General features: G+C 39.1%; 1 protein-coding gene across 2 annotated transcripts in view; it reads right to left on the reverse strand.

The window, feature by feature from the left end:
- Positions 1-21,732, reverse strand: part of LOC136844619 (uncharacterized) — a 47,527-nt gene that overhangs the window by 22,516 nt on the left and 3,279 nt on the right. For both annotated transcript variants that reach the window (XM_067113905.1, XM_067113908.1), the window contains exons 3-7: positions 17,093-17,218; positions 7,717-7,845; positions 3,915-3,985; positions 1,237-1,305; positions 471-498 (exon numbers count right to left, since the gene is read on the reverse strand). In XM_067113905.1, coding sequence (XP_066970006.1) covers positions 471-498; positions 1,237-1,305; positions 3,915-3,985; positions 7,717-7,845; positions 17,093-17,218 — 423 coding nt within the window. The remainder of the gene's footprint in view (positions 1-470; positions 499-1,236; positions 1,306-3,914; positions 3,986-7,716; positions 7,846-17,092; positions 17,219-21,732) is intronic.

Raw genomic sequence — 21,732 nt, forward strand, 5'->3', positions numbered from 1 at the left:
CTTCTTCAGAAGTTATGAAACATGAACATTCTCCCTTCACATGCCTGCTTGGTAACATTAGTAAACTTGGCAGCAAAAAAAAAAAGGAAAAATATCTTAAGTGTGTATAGAGACAAACTTTAAATACCAAAAATTACTGGGGGATTAGAATCAAAGAATAAAACTTCATAAAAAGTTAAGACCCTACAACATACTCCCAGGAAGTAATTATATCTACCAAATACAGTAATATGAGAAAGATCTCTCAATTACAAATATTAGCTTGAAACAGAGTTGTAATGAAATATGAAGTTTCTTTTAAAGCATCAAGTGTTCATAAAAAGGCAAATGTTTCTACAGAAATACATAAAAACCCCCAAAATTTTTCAGGAGTTTATGCTAACATAATTCCGTTCTACACTCATACAAAGCTGATTAATTCTTTCTGAGCATGGGAATGAAAGTAGACAAATAAAAAAATAAAAACTTACCTTTACTTTTTTCATAAATGCCTTTTTTCTGAAACAGAGTAAAAAATATATAATACTAAAATGTAGCAACAGTCAAAAAAACATAAATGGTTTCCATTACCAATCTTTGTAATCCCCAAATCCCATACATATGCATAAGCAGTCAGAAAATAGACAAAAAGCTCTCAGATAAAAAGTAAATTCATAACATTCCTGAAGTTTAACACGTTGGCAGGGCATCTACAAGTCACTTCCCAAAGGAATTGGCCTAATTCATAAATAAATACTGGGAAAAGTTTCTAGGTCAAATCTTCAGATATCTTACGTAAAAAATTAAAGTATGAACACTCACTACAATGAATTTAATGAAAGGTAGGTTTACTAAATGATTATAAAAAATTGCAAAAAACTATACTACACCTCTACTTCCAAAAAGGACTAGTGTAATCTAAGAATTCTGTGACCCTTTCAAGATCCATAATGACATCTGGTTCAATATATATAAATACTGTAGCTGCTAATATATCATATAGCACATACAGTCCTCTTTTTCAATACACTAAATAATATACATATCTATAATAACCCCTAAATTTTATGCATAGATATAGAAAAATTATGTTCATTCAATAAAAGCAATGTTACATTACAAATCCTTCTGTCTTGACACAAAAGACTATCCTTTACTGAATACTGCATGTACATTTAAAGAATAGTTTCCCTTAAAAAATTAACCCACAAAGTCCTAAATTACATGGATAACGTTAACATAAATGTCTTAACTAACCTTTAAATGCTTCATGCCATTGCAGTGCATCTCCAAGCATTTCATGGCATTCATAGTTGCAAAGCACAACTGGAAAAAAAATGAAAACAAAATATATTTCTATGAGAAAATTTTTCATTACAAAATTCTAATTCTAGGAGAATGACCTGAACAGTCATAGTAACTATATAATATATCTCTTGTCATGGATTTGATGAAACTTAGGCTATCACACTAAGCACTGGGGCACTTTCAGCCATCCAGCACACAATGAGATGAGGGAGTTTGAGTGATTGGACAATAAGAGAAAGGAGACCCAGAATAAAGGACATGAAGGATCTGAAGGTGGAAAGGGGAGAGCACCCCATAGTTATACTAAGAAGTAAGTTACAGAGGGTGGACATCAAGACTGAAGAAAGTTAAAGGCTAAAAAGTGGGTGCAGCTAGGGACTGAGGGAATGCTGCAAACACCCTTTAGTAATACCTACAGTGCACCACTTGAGATGCACTGACAGCACTACCCCCTATGGGGTATAGGGGGTATCATATCATATATAGAACATGATATGCAGATGCACATGTGATTGCCAGTGAAACTGTACATTACTATTATTATATATTAATAGTTCATTATTAATAAAGATATCTTCAAAGGATATCTTTATTAATAATGCAGTGCACCTTAATTTATTATATTACAGTTTTATAAAAATTTTATGACTGGGTTAACTGAAAATGATGAAGATTCTGACAAAATCTCTACGATTTGTTTCCAGAACTTGACATGCATAGTAGACGAATTGGCCTGGAGCATAGCAGCTTCTGAAGAGCGTTCATCAGCAGCTGTGTCGTTCTAAGGCTTATTACTAATAGAGTTGACTTTTCAAGTCTGTAAGGCCTGGTCATTATGGAAGTTCCCACAGGAGTCTGGCCCACGGGTGAGGTAGTCCTCTGCTGCATCCTTCCTATAGCAGTCCTTCACGGAGAAATTCCTCTGATGGGTGTTACTTTGTCTTCGGTTCCGAGTTCAATCAGTCTTGTAATGCAAGGTGAGTAACAACAGAGGAGGGTAGAGTAGGGAAGCTGGTAGCACTCTTCTTCATCTTCGTCTCCCATGTAGACTTCGACCCCTCTTGCAGCCATCAGCTTGTGGCTATCATCAGGGCTACAATAGATCTATCTTGGTATTACACTCCAATATATAGATGAGTACAGTAAAAAACCCAAATAAAAGGGAAAAGTTACTATGAAATTTCATATATCATGATGATATTTCTTCAAGCTTATCAATGCTGGCTCCCTCTGCTCTGGTGAGTGTCCTGATGATTTGCAATTGAAATTTCATCTTCTGAAGAGGAGACCATAGTCTAGAGTGTAAGACCAATTCATCAAAATGGGAACATTGGGCTGCACACTGTGAATATTCTGTATATGAAATGTATAAAACATTTTATACATTTCATATAGGTGTGTGTCATTTTCTCAATTTGGAACAAGTAAGACATTCATAATCTGTTTCAATATTTATTTCAGTAGTCATTAAGGAGAGAATGGTATAAAAGCATTTACATCAGAAGTACCTGAAGAATGAAGTTACACTGAGTGAAAAAATACAATAGTATAACCACCAACATGATGAAACATCTGTACAGTATGAAGTAAATACTAAAACGAGAACAAGTACCCTGATGTTTCTAAAGTAATACGTGTCCCATACTGGGACCCATCCAGCTCCTCTCTTAAAACAACACTATTGATGAAATGGAAGATAAATGGCACAACAGCAGCTGTGTATGAAGGTCAAGGTTAAGGTCACATGGCCACTAACATGATCTCGTCAAAGAACTTGGTGGAATTATCACGTTGCATATGTTTATGCAGGACAGTCTATCTTTCTATCAAGTCTGACTGAATTTCCTTCAATTGTGTAAACCAAGATGTGATAACAAGATGTGAAGAGAAAAAATCACGCATTCTCTTACAGTATCCATTGCACCTCTCAGCTGGCTGAGGAAATTCTGTCAATGCTTTTAATACATCATCAGACATCAAAGCAGAGCATGAAAGGTGGGCAAAAATTCATGCTTATGGCCATTCTTCTTCAATGAATATTTCTGTCTGTTTATAGCTAACTACTTCATGAATATCTTCACCGAAGGTAAAACACATCTTGTACTCCTAATTATATTGGTCAACTCAATTGCCCCATCTTCAGCAACCTAAAATCTACTGCATAATCTAATATCTCAGTTCTAAACCTCTCCTGCTTTTGCTTTCCTACTGTACTCTAGTTACCATTTAATCTGAAAGCAATATGTTAACAATGATTTTGAATACAATTATTACACAATACAGAACGTAGAAATGACACTTTATTCCCTGTATTTTATATTCAAGTGAACTAGCAGGTAAATAACCGACGCCCCCCCAAAAAAAAAAATTATGAAACCAATGGAAGGACACAATTTAATCAACGCTGGTACTTGAACATCATACTCAGAAAAGCAAGAAAAAACTTCTAAATATGCCAAGTTTCATCTTACTCAGTAAAACTGATGGCATGCAGTACTGTACTTATAAATTTTAACTTATGAAATCTTTCCTTGATTACAAAAAAGAGGGGGAGGGCAAACTCTATTATTATTAATCTTCCCAAATAAAAAAGGGTCCAGAACCTGTAATTACCAAAATGTACTTACCCTGCAATTGTAGCCTATAGTATTTTGATCAGTATACATCACAGTGATGATACCTTCTCCAAATAGATTATCTGCATGGCACACACGTAGAATATGGAGGAGAAAGAAAATAACTCATAAATTATACTGTAGTCGAAGAGATTAATTTTCAAACAAACCTGACATCTGTCTATTAAAAAATTTTTATTGTCCTTATGAACTGTAAAGTTTTTTGAGATGCAACACATGTTTTGCAGTATAAAGCCATCAACCTTATGTTGCCCTATTCCCAAACAAGAAATCCTGTCACATCAACCTGTTACATCATGATTGAAAAGGCCTCTACTACACATTTCCAGACCTTCAGATAGTGCTATACATCCTTCTTCATTTCCCTGTACAAGAATAAAAAAAAATCATGTTTTGTGTTATAAAAACATGTTTGTTCACAACCACCCCATTAATCATACATTGCCTGATTCTCAACTGGACAGGAAGGACAAAGGTAGAGCCATACTACGAAACTTATCGGAAAATGGGCCATGAAGAATAAAGACCAATTCAATCAGAAACCAATCTTCATTAACCAAGAGGACTGGGTAACAGGGTAAATCTTGTATGCAGTCTGGACAGCACGCCATGAAGAGGGTCAAGAAGTACAAGGCATGGTTTGTACTCAAGAACTAGGGTGTGATGGTACTTAGTAGTGTGTCCTCAACTTACGGCACCAATGACTTACGGCGATTCAATCTTATGGCACTTTTTCAGTGCCATTAACAGCATTTTACAGCACTGTAACTTGATGTTGCATAAAGTTATGGCGCCGTAAGCACTGTTAACAGCTAACGGCAAGAACAGGCATGAAGTTAACAGCGCTTACAGCGCTCTAACTTGATGCAACATCAAGTTACAGCGCCATAAGCGCCATTAAAGGCGAAAAACCGACTTACGGCGGAAATCAATTACGGCACAGCACTGGAATGGATCCCCCGTCGTAAGTCGAGGACACACTCATGAAGGAGGGTCAATCACCAGCCCAAAGTAGAACACATTAAAGTGGTGGTGAGTTGCGACCTGTAAACAGGATCTTGTAAAAAGGGAATAGTACCTTCATATTCTTCCTTGATGACAGGAAGCAAGCTCCCCAAGGAGGAAAGGACATATAATTCAAAAGTCTTTATTTTCAAGTGGGACAAATCAATCTGATACATCAGATTAAGCCTTTGTACTAACCTGGCAGAGCCAAAGGCAATTGCAATCATGGAAAATCAGTGTCTAGTGATGGCCAGTACTGAAAGAAAGCCTGGAGGAAGAGCGGCACAGATCTCTAGCATGTCAGACATAACCTCAATGTTCAGACGTGGCAAAAGAGAGGATGAAGTGGGAATGTGAAATTGCAAGCATAAAAAGACTGCACCTTGGCACTGGGTTGACGTCTTGGATGGTGTAGCACTTGAGACTGTTCCAATCTCAAAAGAGCCTCTCTTTCCACATCCATGCAAGATAACCAACACTCATGGAACCCATGAGTGGGTTGCTCAACAAGTCCCATGCATAACGTAAGTGCTTGGAGACTGTCCAAACTAAGATACAGATGGTCCAGGAACCACTCCAGCAACTTGACAAGGATTTGCCATAAAAAGCTGAAGAGATGGAAACACACAGAAATCCAATCCATCCCATACTTGCAATATCATGCCCATTTCCCAAGCAGCCAGACACAACTGTCAAATCCTCTTACAACAGCCATGTTGAACAATTGTTCAGACAAGATAATCTAAAACCTACTCATGGCATTTGTGACTACATTTCTATCTTTTGGATGATGGTACCTTTGTGCTACTCTGACCAAAACAAAGATCTCCCAAGTACACTGCATTACTAATTAGTGTTGGCCTGATTAGTGAGGTAGGCAACGGCATTTGCTCCACCCAACTCTCTGACTTCCAAGGCTGTTAAAAATGCTGAGAAACAAAAGGTCTTTGACTCAAACATGACAATGAGGAGGCAATGTTCTGCCTGCATCCCTACACCACTTGCATGATGGTCTAGGATATGGGCACCCCAACCCTGGGTCAACAAGCCCTTGAACATATGAACCTCCAGATACTTCTTCCCAATGATTGTCCTTCTGCTGCCACCACTAGAGACTCCAGAGTACCTTCTCTGTCGCTGGCCAGTAATGAATATCATCACATTTATTTCACTGGCCAATGGTAAATGCCATCACAAATCTTAAACTCGGAGAGCCACATGGAATACTATAGCAGATGATGGTAGAGGCCTTTTTCCATCCTTACCTAACAAGTCAGCGTGACAGGGATTTTTTGCACTGAAATAAGCATCATATGATTAATGAGGTTATACTATACAAACAGACCACTAAAGAACATGATTCGGTCCGTATAGATAATTCAACAATTACAAGGTACAAAGAAAATAAGACATGAAAAAGACCTCAAGTACTTCTATTTTCAATATACAGTACAAATATACAAAAATGTTTACATAGTTTATAGATTTTAAAATCTGTTTATTGCTATAGCCTAGAAGTGTACAAACATTTAATGAAGGCAGTAAGTATGGTAACAGTGGAAATCTGGACTTAGGTAAAAACAGTTTTTTATATAGACACTCCTTATTTAACAACCTACCTGTTTAACAATTGCACAGACTTACAACCAGCGCTTTCTCCGAAACTGCAGCAATAACAGAAATTGATGAAGTAACTTTTATAGATTTTTGGAAATCATACCTTTTATACTGTACATAAAACACTGAATCAGCTTGGAAGGCTGTGACAGAAAAGCTTATGCAAGCATATGAAAAAAAATGCCAAAAACATTTCGTGTATAATAACGAAAGGTTTGACAAAGACAAATAAAATAAAAACTTGTGAAACTTGCTAACATGCTTAACTTTGATGCTGAAGTAGAATATATGGTAGGGTTAGTGAAATATGTCTGGGGAGAACTAAATAACGATATAACGTTGGAAGTGCAGAAGAATTTGGAAGAAGAAAAAGAAAAAGAATGGAAATACAAAAGAAATTCACTGTAAAATGGGTCAGCTAGTTTGTTTGCCAAAGTGAATGCTGATATATCAAAACCAAGGGGTATGGACCCAAATGTCGAACAACTCGCAAAAGTGGAACTGCAAAATGAATGAATTTTTTATAGTATTATGAAATTTATGGAGGAAAAATACAGGAAAATTACAAACAAACTATACCAATGGGATTCTTCTCAAAAGGTGCATAAAGGACCCCTACCCTGCAACTTTCTTTTTTCTTTTTTGTTTGTGTTAATTAATTAAATGTTCAGCTTCACTTGACCTGAAAGATAACTTGTTATGGGGACAAGAGATGGGTGGGTTGGTATCACTTGAAACAAATCTGTAATTTCAACCAGTTTTTTTTTTTTGTCATAAAAGTAAACCTAATCAACTTTCTTCAGATTGTGACATTTTACAGGGGAATTAAAAGGTGCTCACTGGTATTTGGACCAAAAGATATGTTGGTATAGGATCCTGAGGTAGGTGGGTTGAAATGACTTGCAATGTATTCATATATTTGCCAAAAGGAGTTGAAACTGATAAGCCATTTCTGCCAATATGACTAATCATGAAACATACAAAATGTTTAGCAGGACCTTCTTATACAATCACATAAAATTCAGGAGTCGTTAACATAAAAACATGATCAAAGCACATGTTGAAATCAGATTCCACTTAAAATATTTGGCATACCAAATAAAGTACACAAAATACGAAATAAATGGTACAGGGAAATTTAATATTGTTAAGAAAAATAAAATGAGCTTACCTAATTTCTTATGTTCACTTTCAAGCCAGTCTGCATCGACTTCATCCTCAACCCGGCGCTCACTATATTTTAGAGCATCCCAGCTATCCACTTCTACTTTCTTAGCTCCTGAACCCGATGGTCTGCTGCCTGGTAAAATTCAATTATGCCACTTGAAATGGGACTCTCTCTTTCATGCAGTACATAGGAAGGTACTAACAGTTTCCAAATCTGTACAATAATATTTCTTTACAATGGTGTACCTCCTGGAGGTTGATAATTGTTGGTTAAACTTTATAAATTATCAGCTTCAAGGAGTTACACTACGAGCATTCTTCTATAGTTCAATGTTTTCTTGGCCATTACATTTATCGAAGAGCTTCTTAAGCTTTACTCAGCTCGTCAAATGGGATATCAAATGAATTTTCCAACCAATCAGTTGGTATGACAACAAGCGCTTTCAAGGATTGAGCATACTTCCTAAAGGTTGTTAATTTCCTTAAAATTACCAACATTAAGGAATTACACTACTCGTATACTTATTATCTGACGTGTAATGCTGAACCATCATTTACTCTGAATGAAATGACTTTCAGCTTATGTTGTTGTCACATTCATTATCGTCAATTACGTCTTAAGGGTGTCTTTATGCATTGTGTACTTCCCGGATGTTGATGACTATTGGTTATGCTTTTTAAATCATCAACTCCAAACAAGCTTCTGTTTGTAGTTCAGATTTCAATCCACCTGTTTACAATACAAGACTCCCGTGTTCTTGCTATGCTATATGACAGGTTAAGATGAAATTACAATTGTAATCATCATCATCCTGTGCATAAGGCCTGTGCTAGGCAACAAAAGCATGGGTGCTAACATTCGTATTTCGTTATGAAGTTGTACTTCCTGGAGGTTGATAATTGTTGGTTACCCATCAATTATCAACTTCAAGGAGTTATGCGACACGCATCTTTGTTTATAGTTCAGTGTTTTCTTAGCCATTATGTTTATCAAAGAACTTCTTAACCGATACTCTCAACTGGTAAAATGGGATGTCCAATGAATTTTCCATCCAGTCTTTTAAACTGGTAAGAACATGAATGCTTTTATGGATTGAGTGTACTTCCTAAAGGTTGTTAAATTTCGTAAATTTACCAACATTAAGGAATTACACTGCTGGCATACTTGTTACTTAAAGCATACTGTTATACCATTATTCAGTCTATACAACACCTCATAATGAAATGACTTCCTGCTTAGCTTCTTGTTACATTCACCATCATCATTTAAGCATTTGAGGCACCTTTATACATGTTGTACTTCCTGGAACTTGATGATTACTGGTTACACTTTTAAATCATCAACTTCAAGGAATTACAATACAAACAAGCTTCCCTTTGTTGCTCAGCTTTCAATCCATAGTACATCTAACAAAAAAGATCTTAAGTTAAAACTTGAAAAAAGAATTTAATACTTTAATAAGTTGACAAATGACCAATTGTAAAAAAAAATAAACTAACTCAGGTACACATAAATGACATTTTTATGATAAAATAAAGTTTTATATATACTTATCAAGTATTACATAGCTATAGTTTCCACTCACACAGCAGCTAAAATTTTGAAAAATTCGCGGGTCGTGCTATTTGTTTTGGGTAGGTGACTTGCCCCGCCCACTTTTGGGGAAAGAGAGGAACAACTCAGCAAAGAGCTTCAATTTGTTTATGCCCTTGTGTCCATGCAAAGGGAGGAGGGAGGGCTCTGATCATGTAAGCACTTGTATATATAAAACTTAATTTTATCATAAAAATGTCATTTTTATATAAGTACCTTACTAAGTAACTACACAGCTGATTCCCACACTGATAGGAGATGGGATGCATGGACACATCTACCCCAAAACATTAAGAATGGTAATGCATTTGAGAACAGAAAAGCTGCTAGCATTGATACAACGCCTGTTGTTTCCTTACCTGATAAGAGAGGTGCTGCTTGTTGTTTCCTTACCTGATAAGAGAGCTTGCAGAATACACCCCCTGGTTGGGCACGCACCCCATCAGAAAGAAAGTGGTGGGCGGTATAGCCGTGGAGCGCCTACTACTTCAGTAGCAACTTTGCAGCGAAGGATGATTGCGGTGGCTAGCAAAGCACAAAAAATTGCCCCAGCTCCGGGCACTGTACCACAAAAGACAACCATAAAAAACAACACTGTCACCTACACCACGTAAATAAAACCACCACCCAACCACTAAAACTGGTGGGTACTCCAGGTACATAGTACCCCAGGCTCCCCTAAAAACTCAACACCCTATGTCAAGGCGAAGAGAAAAAAGGGCGCAAGGAATGCTTCCTACGCTTCTTCCCCCAACACCATGCCAGCCACTGAAAACAGACCAAGGTACTGCAATTATTATACACAGCTTCTATTTCATGCAAGTAATGAGAAAAGAAAACCGACTTGCACTTCCAAAATGTCGACTGCAAAGTAATAGAGAGAGGTTATATCTGAAAAAGCCAACGGGCGGTGACAGCTCTATTTCTGTGAGTTTGACCTAAAAGAGGGTAAAACATCATCCCCTATCAGGGAATGTGCTTCTGAGATAATGTTTCTGAGGAAAAATGTCAGGACATTCTTAGACAGTGGACAAGATGTGTTCTTGACTAAACACCATAGGTTATTTGAAAGTCCACGTATTACCTCTGTTTTGTGTGAATAATACTTATGTGCCTTCACAGGACACAGAGCTCTGTCTTCTTCTGAGCCAAATATTTCTGTCAGATTCTTAATCATAAAGGAACAAGGCCAGGGCTTAGACGGGATCTCGATTTTGACTAAAAACCACAGGGTAAACGAACAGACTACATTTCCTTGGGGGAAACCCACTCTCTTATCCAATGCATGTATCTCACTAACTCGTTTCGCTGTCGCTAAGGCTACCAGAAAAAGTGTTATTCTAGTGAGGTCCCTTAACGAAATTGAATGAAGGGGCTCAAAACAAGGACCAGACAGCCATTTGAGAACTACATTCCAAGTTTCAGGAGACCACTCCTACCTCCACCTGTTTGACGGTGTCAAAGGACTTTATGAGGTCTGACAAATCTTGGTTCAAGGAAAGATCTGCTCCCCTGTGTAGGAAGACAGAGCTTAACATGGCCCTATAACCTCTAATAGTAGAAGTAGACAAACTTCTAGAGGTTCTTAAATATAGCAGAAAATTGGCTATTTCTGCTATAGGCATCTGAGAAGATGAGATATTGTGTCTTCTGCAACAAGAACGAAAGATTGCCCACTTGGCTTGGTAGACTCTGTCAAGAGGATTGGCATCTACACTTGGCAACAGACTCTGCAGTTGATCTTGAAAAGCTCTTTGTTCTAAGAAGCTTCGTGACAGTATGTAACCCTGATGGAACCACCTGAAGTAAGATTGTCTGAGTAGATTTGGCATTTGCGGTAGTAGTCTTGGAAAATCAACTAAAGGTCGAGGTGGTCTGGGAACCACTCCTTCTATGGCCAGAACGGAGCTATTAAAATCATTGACACGTTCTGATGAGACTGAATTTGTTTATGACCTGTCTCACCAGGCTGAACGGAGGGAAGGCATAGAGGTCTTTGTTCGACCAGTCCTGCAGCATGGCATCTGTTGTCCATGCTAGGGGATCTGCACTAAACAGAACAACAGGAGATGATGGTCTTGAGGTTGCAAAAGATCCAGAATTGGTTTCTCCTAAGTTTCACAGACTTTAAGCAGACCAGGGAGGATCTAGGGTCCACTTGTGGGGAGAACCTGCTTGACGATCTCAACTGTCCACCAGGGCATTTAGGTTTCCCCTGAATGAAACGTGTTAGGATTCTGGTGTGATTCTGGTCTGCCCAGAGGAGAAGGTCTATCGCTGCTTCGTATGGGGAGAAGGAGTGAGTCCCCCTTGCTTTTTGATGTAAGATAATGCAGTAGTGTTGTCTGAGTAGACTGCCACTGTTTTGCTGAACATCTCCAATGCGAAGAACTGAAGTCCTAAGTGCATCACTTTTAATTCTTTAACATTGATATGGCAATTTTTCTGCTCCAAGGACCATGTCCCTGACACTTCCTTGCTCCCCAACCTAGATCCAACGCCTCTGAGTAGAAGTCTAGGTTGGGGTTCAAAAGGAGGGGAGACTTTCCCTCCAACAACTTTCTTTCGGAATTCCACCATAGCAAGTCTCTCTTTTCTTTTGGGAGTCACAGGAAAAACGAACGTGTCTGGGAATTTCTTCCTGTCCCAGCTGATCCTCAGGAAGAACTGTAGAGTTCTCACATGGAGTCTGCCTAGAGAGATGAACTGCTTCATGGAGGACAATGTCCCCAGAAGACTAACCCACTTGTTGGCTGAGCAGTTTTCAAGAGATGGAAACCCATTCAACGTCCTCAGGCAGGACCTCACTCTCTTGGGGGATGGAAAAACCCCAAAATTCCCAGTCTATTATCATTCCCAAACATAGAATCTCCTGAGATGGAGTCAGCTGGGACTTCTGCATACTGATTAGTGCGCCCAGGTTTTTGGCTAAGAGAAGGGTCCTCCAAAGGTCCTCTGTACACTTCTCTCTCGATTGAGCCCGAAGAAGCCAATCATCTAGGTAAGGGGAGATGTTGATTCCCATGAGATGGAGCCACTTTGTGAGAGGAGCAAGAACTCTGGTGAAGACTTAGAGAGCCATCAAAAGCTGAAGCACAGAGCATGAAACTGGAATACTCTGTTCTTGAACACGAACCTGAGGTACTTCCTGGAGTCCGGATGGATAGGGACGTGAAGTACGCATCCTGCATATCGATGGAAGTCATCCAATCTCCCTGGTGAATGGATGACAGGATGGTCTGGTTCATCCCCATCCTGAATTTCATCTTCAGGATGAAGAAATTCAGGGCATTGACGTCCAGGACAGGCCTCCAGCCTACTGACGATTTGGGAACTACAAACAAGTGGTTGTAGAACCCTACAGAATTCACATCTTTGACTGGTTGTAGAACCCTACAGAATTCACATCTTCAACTAACTCTATTGGCCCCTTTCTGAGGAGGGACGAAAACTTCTGAGAGGGCCATAAACCTCTCTGAGCCTACAGAGTAGGCCGTCAAGACGATGGGCGTGCTGACTAAGGGAGGTTTCTCCCTGAAAGGGATAGTGTAGCCCCCCTTCAGGACATTTACAATCCAAGGTTCTGCTCCTTTTTCTCTCCATCTCTCTCACAAGAAAAGAAGTCTGGCTCCTACTGGAGTACAGAGGACAGAGTCCTCACTTTCGAGAGGAAGATCTAGAGGAGGACTTCTCGATGGCACGTGACAAGAAACGGACGCTAGAGTGGGGTCTGGACTAAGCCCTTTGACTGCTGCCACGAAAGGGCAGCATCTGCAGAGGAGAGACCACCCTGGAACCGAAGGCAGTTGCCTCTTTAGGATGTCTAGAGGACTGAGCCAAAAGGTCCTGAGTGCTTTCCTTTTGGAAGTCTGATGCGATTCCAAGCACCGTGGCTTGTGGGAACAGGTGATGTTGGTCAATGGGAGAAAACAGGAGTGCCGATTTCTGCAAGGGAGTAACCCCTTAGAAGTATAAGAGCACCAAAGCTCTCTCTTTTTAAGTACTCCCATTGCATACAGAGAGGCCAACTCTTTGGAGCCATCCCTAATGCCTTTATCTGTGCAAGAGAGGACCCCTAGCCAATCCACGGCACAATCCTCAGGCAAAACGGCACAGTCCTTAATCTTGCATGCAAGAGCACCAACAGACCAGTCCAGGAAGCTCAAAACTTCAAAAACTTTGAATAAGTCCTTGAGAGGATGAGCCAACTCAAAAGTGGATGAACGTAATCTTGGCTGAAGAGAATACTGATCTATGTGACGAATCCATTAGCCCAGAGAAGTCCCCTTGGGAGGAGGCAGGAACTCCCAAAGGAGCTTCTCTGGTGGAATAAGACAAGTACCTCCTTCGAGACAACCTGGAAGGAAGAAAACTGAAGAAGGCTCTCCTCTGCTCTGCGAGCCATCCCTCAACCTCATTCAAGGCATTCTTCGCTGAAGACGAAAGCACCAACTTAGAAGCAGGGGAAGAAGGGGCCGCTGGTGAAAAGAACCCCCGGAAAAGAAGCAAGGAGATATCTCAGTAAGGAGGCAAAAGCTGAAGGAGGAGCATCACAGACAGCTACGTCTTCCTCATCAAAAGATACTGGGAATAAGGATAAACCTGCTGGAGGTTGAGGAGCCAACTGAGCTTTCTTGAGTAGGCCCAAAATACTGTCAAGCTTGTACTGAATAGGATCCGAGGGCGAATCAACAGCTGCAGGCGCCCGAGGACTAGTAAACCCCCCGTATTCACAAGGGGATGCCTCCCCCCGCGAATAACTAAAATCCGCGAATACATAAAACCCCTTTAAAAACACTTAGAACTGCCTATTTTGATAGTTAAAACAAAACAAAAACCCTCTAAAACTGCCTATACCTGAGTATTTTAATAGTTTTATTACACAAAGCGCATTTAGTCATGAAAATTATATGAAAGTACAGTAATTAGTGAATATTTGCGAATGGGCGAATTTTCTGCAAATGTGTATATACGTTCCGCAGAGAAGTCCACAAATCATGAGACCGTGAATATGGGGGGTTTACTGTAGTTTGAAGGATGGGAGCCACTTATGTGTGTGAAGGCGCAGGGCGCTAGATTGCTGGAGTCGCAGAAGACAGAGACGGTGCTGGGCGCCCGAAAGCTGGAACTGGACAATCAGTCAAAATTGGGCGTTCAGGCGCCAATGAGCGCTCAGTAACTACTGGGTGCTTGGACGTTAACAGGTGCTCGGGCACTCTTGAGGAGCTCGGAGGGCAATGGGTGCTAATGAGCACTTGGAGATTCTTGTGCCAAGCCACTGGGGCTTGCAGTAACAGGTGCTGGATGCGGAGTGCCCAGTGACTATAAGGCTTAAAAGCACACTGGCCCTATGCACTATTGGATGCTCTGACTCCAAGAAAAACTCAGGAACTGCTAGGCGCTCGGGCGCTGAGGAGAAAAAGACTGGCATTCAAAAGATGATGAGGAGCGCTTACGAGAAGTAGAACGTTTGCGAGCCAAAATCTGGCTCTCTACTACAGGATGCTCCAAAGAAAAACACTCTGGGCTGTCCCAGTGACTACAGGGTGGACGAGGGATACCAACGGGTTCTTTGAACCTTTTACAAGGCACTTGAAGTGAGTGTCACACATCCACTTCACATCTTTTCAATGGTGTGACTCAGATGAAGCGTTCATTGGCGCTGGAACTAGAACTTCTAACCAAGAGACGATGCACATTCATAGACATCTTTCCAGTGGCTCTCCGCTGCAAATTGGGAATCGGGCAACAGGTTCACTTGAGGCATCACTGGAGAGATCCCACCGACTCCCTTAGGCTACCAGTTTGACTCCTCCCAGTTTTGGGGAGATGCCATTGACTTCGCCACAGAATCAAAGGACAAGCAGCCACCTCTCCGCCAACACTTCACTAGCACTATTCCCACTAACTTTGTCCATTAGGACTTTCACTGAGGGCCATAATTGGCCCAAGATCTCCACAATCAACTAGAATCTCTTGTCAAATTTCGACTTGAGGCTGGCAATGGGGTCGGGTTTAGAAGCGTGGGAGCCAGGTAAAGGAGAGGGTAGAACAATTTGAGGACTGGGAACAGGAGTCACAGAGATTTAAACTTCCACTTTTTATCATCCCAGTCTATACACTCCTAACATCTTAAATCTACTGGGCACACCTGGCCCCTACAATTAGTGTACAGAGTATGTGAATCGTAGGTTTACTTAGTCAGTTGAGTATTGCAGCCTTTGCTGCAGTACCTAATGCTAGCTGACCTTGAGTCAGACATCTTGAAGTAAACAAGTCAACTAAAAAGGTCAAAATCAGTAAAAAGTTAATCGTGAACTATCAGTCAACAACGGTCTCATAAAAGAAACATAACACTATCTAAATGTGCCGAAAGGCTCCCACATACAAGAATACTTAACCAATTGGGTGAAATGAACAATCGGAAAAGCAACGAATTCCAAAACTAAGCTGCTGTTAACAACTGATGTACAGCCATCAGCCGGCAGAAACAAACTGAAGTTGTTTGCCGAGTTGTTCCTCTCTTTCCCCAAAAGTGGGGGGGGGAGTCACCTTCCCAAAACAAATAGCGCGACCCGCGAAATTTACAATTTTAGCTGACGTACGAGTGGAAACTATAACTATGTAATTACTTGGTAAGTTGTTTATATATAACCATTCTTTCTCTAATGAAAAGTACTGTATAAATGTAAAACTGAAAATTACTTGGTACATTAAAGGAAATTCGAATGAAATTACAATTAAACTGGAAAGGATGGAAAAGTTCTTCCCTAAAATATTTCTACTAATGTACCTGGAGCATAGGGATTGAATTAATTTTTCTGATGGTAAAGGCAGTCCCTGGTTACCGGCTGACTTGGTTATCGGCGATCGGTTTTATGGCACCTGTCTAGCGACGAAAATCGGCAATTTTCGGCATCGAAAATCGCCAATTTCCGATTCCTGGTACTGATACATACCTAATAAAGATGTTGATAACTGAAAATCTGAGCTTTTTGGCGCCGATAAGCACCAAAAGGCTTAAAAAGGCTAAAATCTGGTTATTACGATTTTCATATTACACCAGAAATAGAACCTCATGATAACCAGACCGCCTGTATTAAGAAATTTATAAAAAAAAAAAAAAAATTACAAAACAAACTACTGTATACTCAATAGATCTTCCTAAAACTGGGGGATAGAGGACCCCTACCTGCAAACTTCTTTTTCACTTAACTTTTTTGTTTCAGGCACTAATTAGATAATCCTGTTATGTAGGGATGGAGAGATGGTGGTTAGTATCACTGAAATATAACTTCACTTCCATCAGTTTTTTTAATCAGTAAATCTAATCAACTTTCTTCAAATTGTGACATTTTATAAGGGAATAAAAAGGTACTCACTAGTATCTGAACCAAAAGATATATGGTATAGGATCCTAAGGTTGGGTTGAAATGACTTGCAAAGTATTCATATACTGTATTTGCCAAAAGAAGTTAAAACTGATAACTCATTTTTGCCAATACAACTGATCATGAAACATACACAATGTTTAGCAGGACCTTCTTATACAATCACATAAAATTCTGGAGTGGTTAACAGAAAAACACAATCAAAGCACAAGTTAAAGTTCCCTTAAAATCAAAACAAGGAGACAATGCCTTTTATAAAATCAGAAGATTCCACATTATAAAATATATTGGCAAACCAGATAAAGAACAAGAATATGATGCAAGTGGCAAGGGGAAATTTAATGTTATCAAACACCCTCCTACGATATTAGCTACGAAAAATAAAATGAGCTTACCTAATTTCTTTTCACTTTCGAGCCATCCTGCATTGACTTCATCATTATCCTGGCGCTCACTGAATTTTAGAGCATCCCAGCTATCCACTTCTACTTTCTTAGGTCCTGAACTCGATGGTCTGCTGCCTGGTAAAATCCAATTATACCACATGAAATGGGACCCTCTTTTTCATGCAATATATAGGAAGGTACTAGTACTTTCCAAATCTGTACAACAATATTTCTTTATAACGATGTACCTCCTGGAGGTTGATAATTGTTGGTTAAACTTTTTAAATTATCAACTTCAAGGAGTTACGCTATGAGCACCCTTCTGTTTATAGTTCAATGTTTTCTTGGCCATTACATTTATCCAAGAGCTTCTTAACCTTTACTCAGTTCGTCAAATGAGATGTCAAATAAATATTCCATCCAATTAGTTGGTATGAGAACAAGCGCTTTCATGGATTGAGCATACTTCCTAAAGGTTGTTAATTTCAATAAAATTACCAACATTAAGGAATTACACTGCTGGTATACCTATTATCTGACATGTAATGAACCATCATTTACTCGATATTACACCTCTGAATGAAATGATTTTCACCTTAGGTTATCATCACACTCATCATCAATTATGTCTTAAGGGTGTCTTTATGCATTGTGTACTTCCTGGAGGTTGATGATTATTGGTTATGTTTTTAAACCAACTTCAAACAAGCTTCTGTTTGTGGCTAATATTTCAATCCAACGTTTACAATACAAGACTCCCGTGTTCTTGCTACGCTATATGACAGGTTAAGACGAAATTACAATTCATAATCGTCAACCTGTACATAAGGCCTGTGCTACTCTAGGCAACAAAAGCATGGGAGTTAACATTCGTTTTTCTTTATGAAGATGTGCTTCCTGGGAGGTTGATAATGTTGGTTGCCCCTCAGTTACCAACTTCAAGGAGTTATGTGACACGCACCTTTATGTTTATAGTTCAGTGTTTTCTTGGCCGTTATGTTTATCCAAGAACTTCCTAACCTTTATTCAATTGGTCAAAAGAGATGTGTAATGAATTTTCCATCCAGTCTTTTGAATTGGTAAGAACGTGAATGCTTTTTGGATTGAGTGTACTTCCTAAAGGTTGTTAAATTCTGTAAAATTACCAACATTAAGGAATTACACTGCTGGCATACTTGTTGCTTAAAGCATACTGTTATACCATTATTCAGTCTATATAACACCTCATAATGAAATGACTTCCTGCTTAGCTTGTTGTTACATTCACCATCATCGTTTAAGCATTTGAGGCACCTTTATACATGTTGTACTTCCTGGAACTTGATGATTATTGGTGACACTTTTAAATCATCAACTTCAAGGAATTACAATAAAAACAAGCTTCCCTTTGTTGCTCAAATTTCAATCCACAGTACATCTAATTACATACGTATAGAGATCGTAAGTTAAAACTTGAAAAAAGAACTTAATACCTTAATAAGTTGACAAATGATCAATAGTTAAAGAAATAACCTTACTTAGGTAAATATAACCATATAACCATTCTTTCTTTAATGGAAAGTACTGTCTAAATATAAAATTGAAAAATTGCTTGTTACATTAAATGAAATTACAATTAAACTGGAAAGGGCAGAAAAGTTCATCCCTAAAATACTTTCATTACAAAAATCATTATGCCTAGAGCACAGGGGTTAAGTAAAAGATCCAAATTTAATGTTTACTTAAAACTTAGTTCATATAAACAGAAGCCCTTCTTTTCAGTGGAGAAAAACAGTCTCTCAACACTGACTGGGGTGGGTGGCTTGCTGTTAGAGTTCTAGCTATATCCCAAATGACCTCTGGATAAGCTGGGATGGTTTCTTCTATTGTGATTTTGATGCATGGTCATACTTTTCTGCTGGTTTTACTCCAACTGAAATATCCTCCCAAATTTCTTTGTTTGGACATCTGCTGGTTGCTCTTCAGTTTTAAGAAGCATTGATTTACTTCGGTGGTTCAAAGACTAAATTTTCATTTGAAGAGAATGACTCTGATTCTGAGTTACCAATGCTTATAACTTCTTCATTCCGTGGTGCAAGTCAACTGCTATCTTAGTGCCTCTTTCCCTTTAGCACTTTGGTCAATGTTCAGCAAAACTGTGACCAATGAAAATAACATTTGGAGAGTTTATTATCAAGAAAGCAGAATATACAGTGCCATCAAAAATTAATACTCTCATTTATTTAATCAGAAGTCAGAACATTTTTAAGGACTCTGACTCCCGTAATTCAATAATAACTTCCTGTTCCGCTGTTCTGACTCCAACGTCCTGGTACTAGTACAGGGTACATATATATACAGTATATATAAATGAGAGAGAGAGAGAGAGAGAGAGAGAGAGAGAGAGAGAGAGAGAGAGAGAGAGAGAGAGAGAGATATTTTTAAAAATGATGATTTAAGACTGACATGTCCTCTAATTCCATCAATGTCATGAAGGCGCACTCTGGGGTTAACATTAATAACCCGATGATGGAAAGCTGGCTACTCTTGAAGATGATGGACTGGAGAAGATGACCACGTACTAGAGTGTCAAGGTTTAAATTGCTGCAGATTGGGGGAACAATTTGTCCACAACCCTTCCACATTTGACTGCTTCACTTCACTCTATAAATCACCAATATTTTGGGTAGCATTACAGATTATACCATTTTGGGTAGTCTTGACTACTTGTGACTATAACGCAAAAGGCTATACAGTAAACACCCCCGTATTCGCAGGGATGCGTACCGCTACCTTCCCCCCCCGGACAAATAGCTAAAATCCGCGAATACTTAGAACCCCTCTAAAAACACTTAGAACTGCCTATTTTGATAGTTTAAACACAAAAAAAAAACCATTAAAATGCTTATACCTGAGTACTTTAACAAGTTTTATCACAAAAAGTGCATTTAGTCATGAAAATGACATGAAAATACAGTAATTAGTGAATATTTCTCAGTGAAAAATACCGTGAATGGGCGAATTTTCTGCGAATAATGGGTAGATACATTCCACAGAGAAATCGGCGAATACATGAGTCCATGAATACGGGGGTTTACTGTATCTCTTTATTCATGGTCTGAAGTACAGTCCAATTTCCGTATTCGAGGATGCATACTAACTCTGCTCATTGCTAATAGCTAAAATCCGCGAATATTTGACACCACTCTAAAAATGCTTATAACCCTATTTTGATAGTTCAAACACCAAAAATCCCTCAAAAAATGCTTATACCAGATTATTTTAACAGTTTCATCACAAAAAGTGTATTTAGTCATGAAAATTATGTGAAAACACAGTAATTAGTGAATCCCTCTCTATGAAAAAAACCACAAATAGGCAAATTTTCTGCAAATAACGTGTATATATGTTCCACAGAGACATCCATGAATAGGTGAAGCAGCGAATCTGGAACCACAAATAGGCAGGGGTCCACTGTAACTATATGGGACTAAGGGACAATGGTGCAACCTCTGAACTGGAGTAAGGTCTTCAGAAATTCTTGGATGTCTTGAATGTCCAGGCACAAGGAGAATCTAGATAGGAAATTTCCTGACCAACTTTCGCTTATCGTCACACCGTTGGACCGGACCACGCTGATAACTGAGGACTGCCTGTACATCAATTACTTAATATGCATGTCAATTACTCAACCTGGTCTTATAACCTACCTTACAAAATCTAACAGATTTCGAAGAGGAAGATACAGAAGAATCATACATGTTGCCAATTACAGACCAAAACCACACAATCCAACTGGTAACACGAAAAGCAAAAATTTCAGAGCACCTGTCTACACATCAGGCCATAGGCTATTCACCGACAAGAGATGACTGAACACTCAAAACACTCGCTGTCTTAACCCCACCCCCTAAAGGGTGGGGAAGTATCTGTTGGGAGCATTCGCTTGTTAACAAATGTTTCAATTTTAACACTTGTTGAACCTGTGCCAATTAGCTGCAGATAAAGCTAATGATGGAGGATACGTTTCACCTCAAAAATATAAAATTTAAATTGTTTTTTGTTTTTCCTAGTTTACAAAGCACAACCTTTCTAGAGCAGTCTCCTGCAGTGTGAGCTTGTGATGGTCACTGGTGCTGGTAACAAGGTGGTTAACTGGTGGCTATAGGGAAGCAGGGTAATTGGGGGAATACCCTTCCCTCACATACTGTCTCCAAGGACTTTTTCCTTTGGCCTCAGTGGAAAAGCTGGGGGTTTGAGGTGGGAGCTGTGATAAAAAGCCCTGGTTTGTATACTCCACCCCTAGCCACCCACATTAACTTAAATAATAACAATATTGCAGCAATTATTAAACAGAAATGAAGCAAGCATATATAAGCAATTAAAGATATGATTAATATTCCATTTTCAATTGCATTTCAATTTTATCTTGCAATATTCAAAAGAGGTGAAAGGCACAAAGGATACAAAAATTTATACTAGTACTTATAAATGAAGCAACAAACTCAAGATGCAGTGATGAAGTATATATAGGCCTATAGAGTATATGCAGTAAGACCCTCCTTATCCAGCATAGATGGGGAGATACTTGAGAGGATTAGCCTGTTTCCATGATGCTATAAGTACTCTGCCTTCTACCCTTACACATTTCAGCTACCCCAAACACAATC

This window comes from Macrobrachium rosenbergii, chromosome 2 (genome assembly GCF_040412425.1).
Source record: "Macrobrachium rosenbergii isolate ZJJX-2024 chromosome 2, ASM4041242v1, whole genome shotgun sequence".
Taxonomy (NCBI): Eukaryota; Metazoa; Arthropoda; class Malacostraca; order Decapoda; family Palaemonidae; genus Macrobrachium; species Macrobrachium rosenbergii.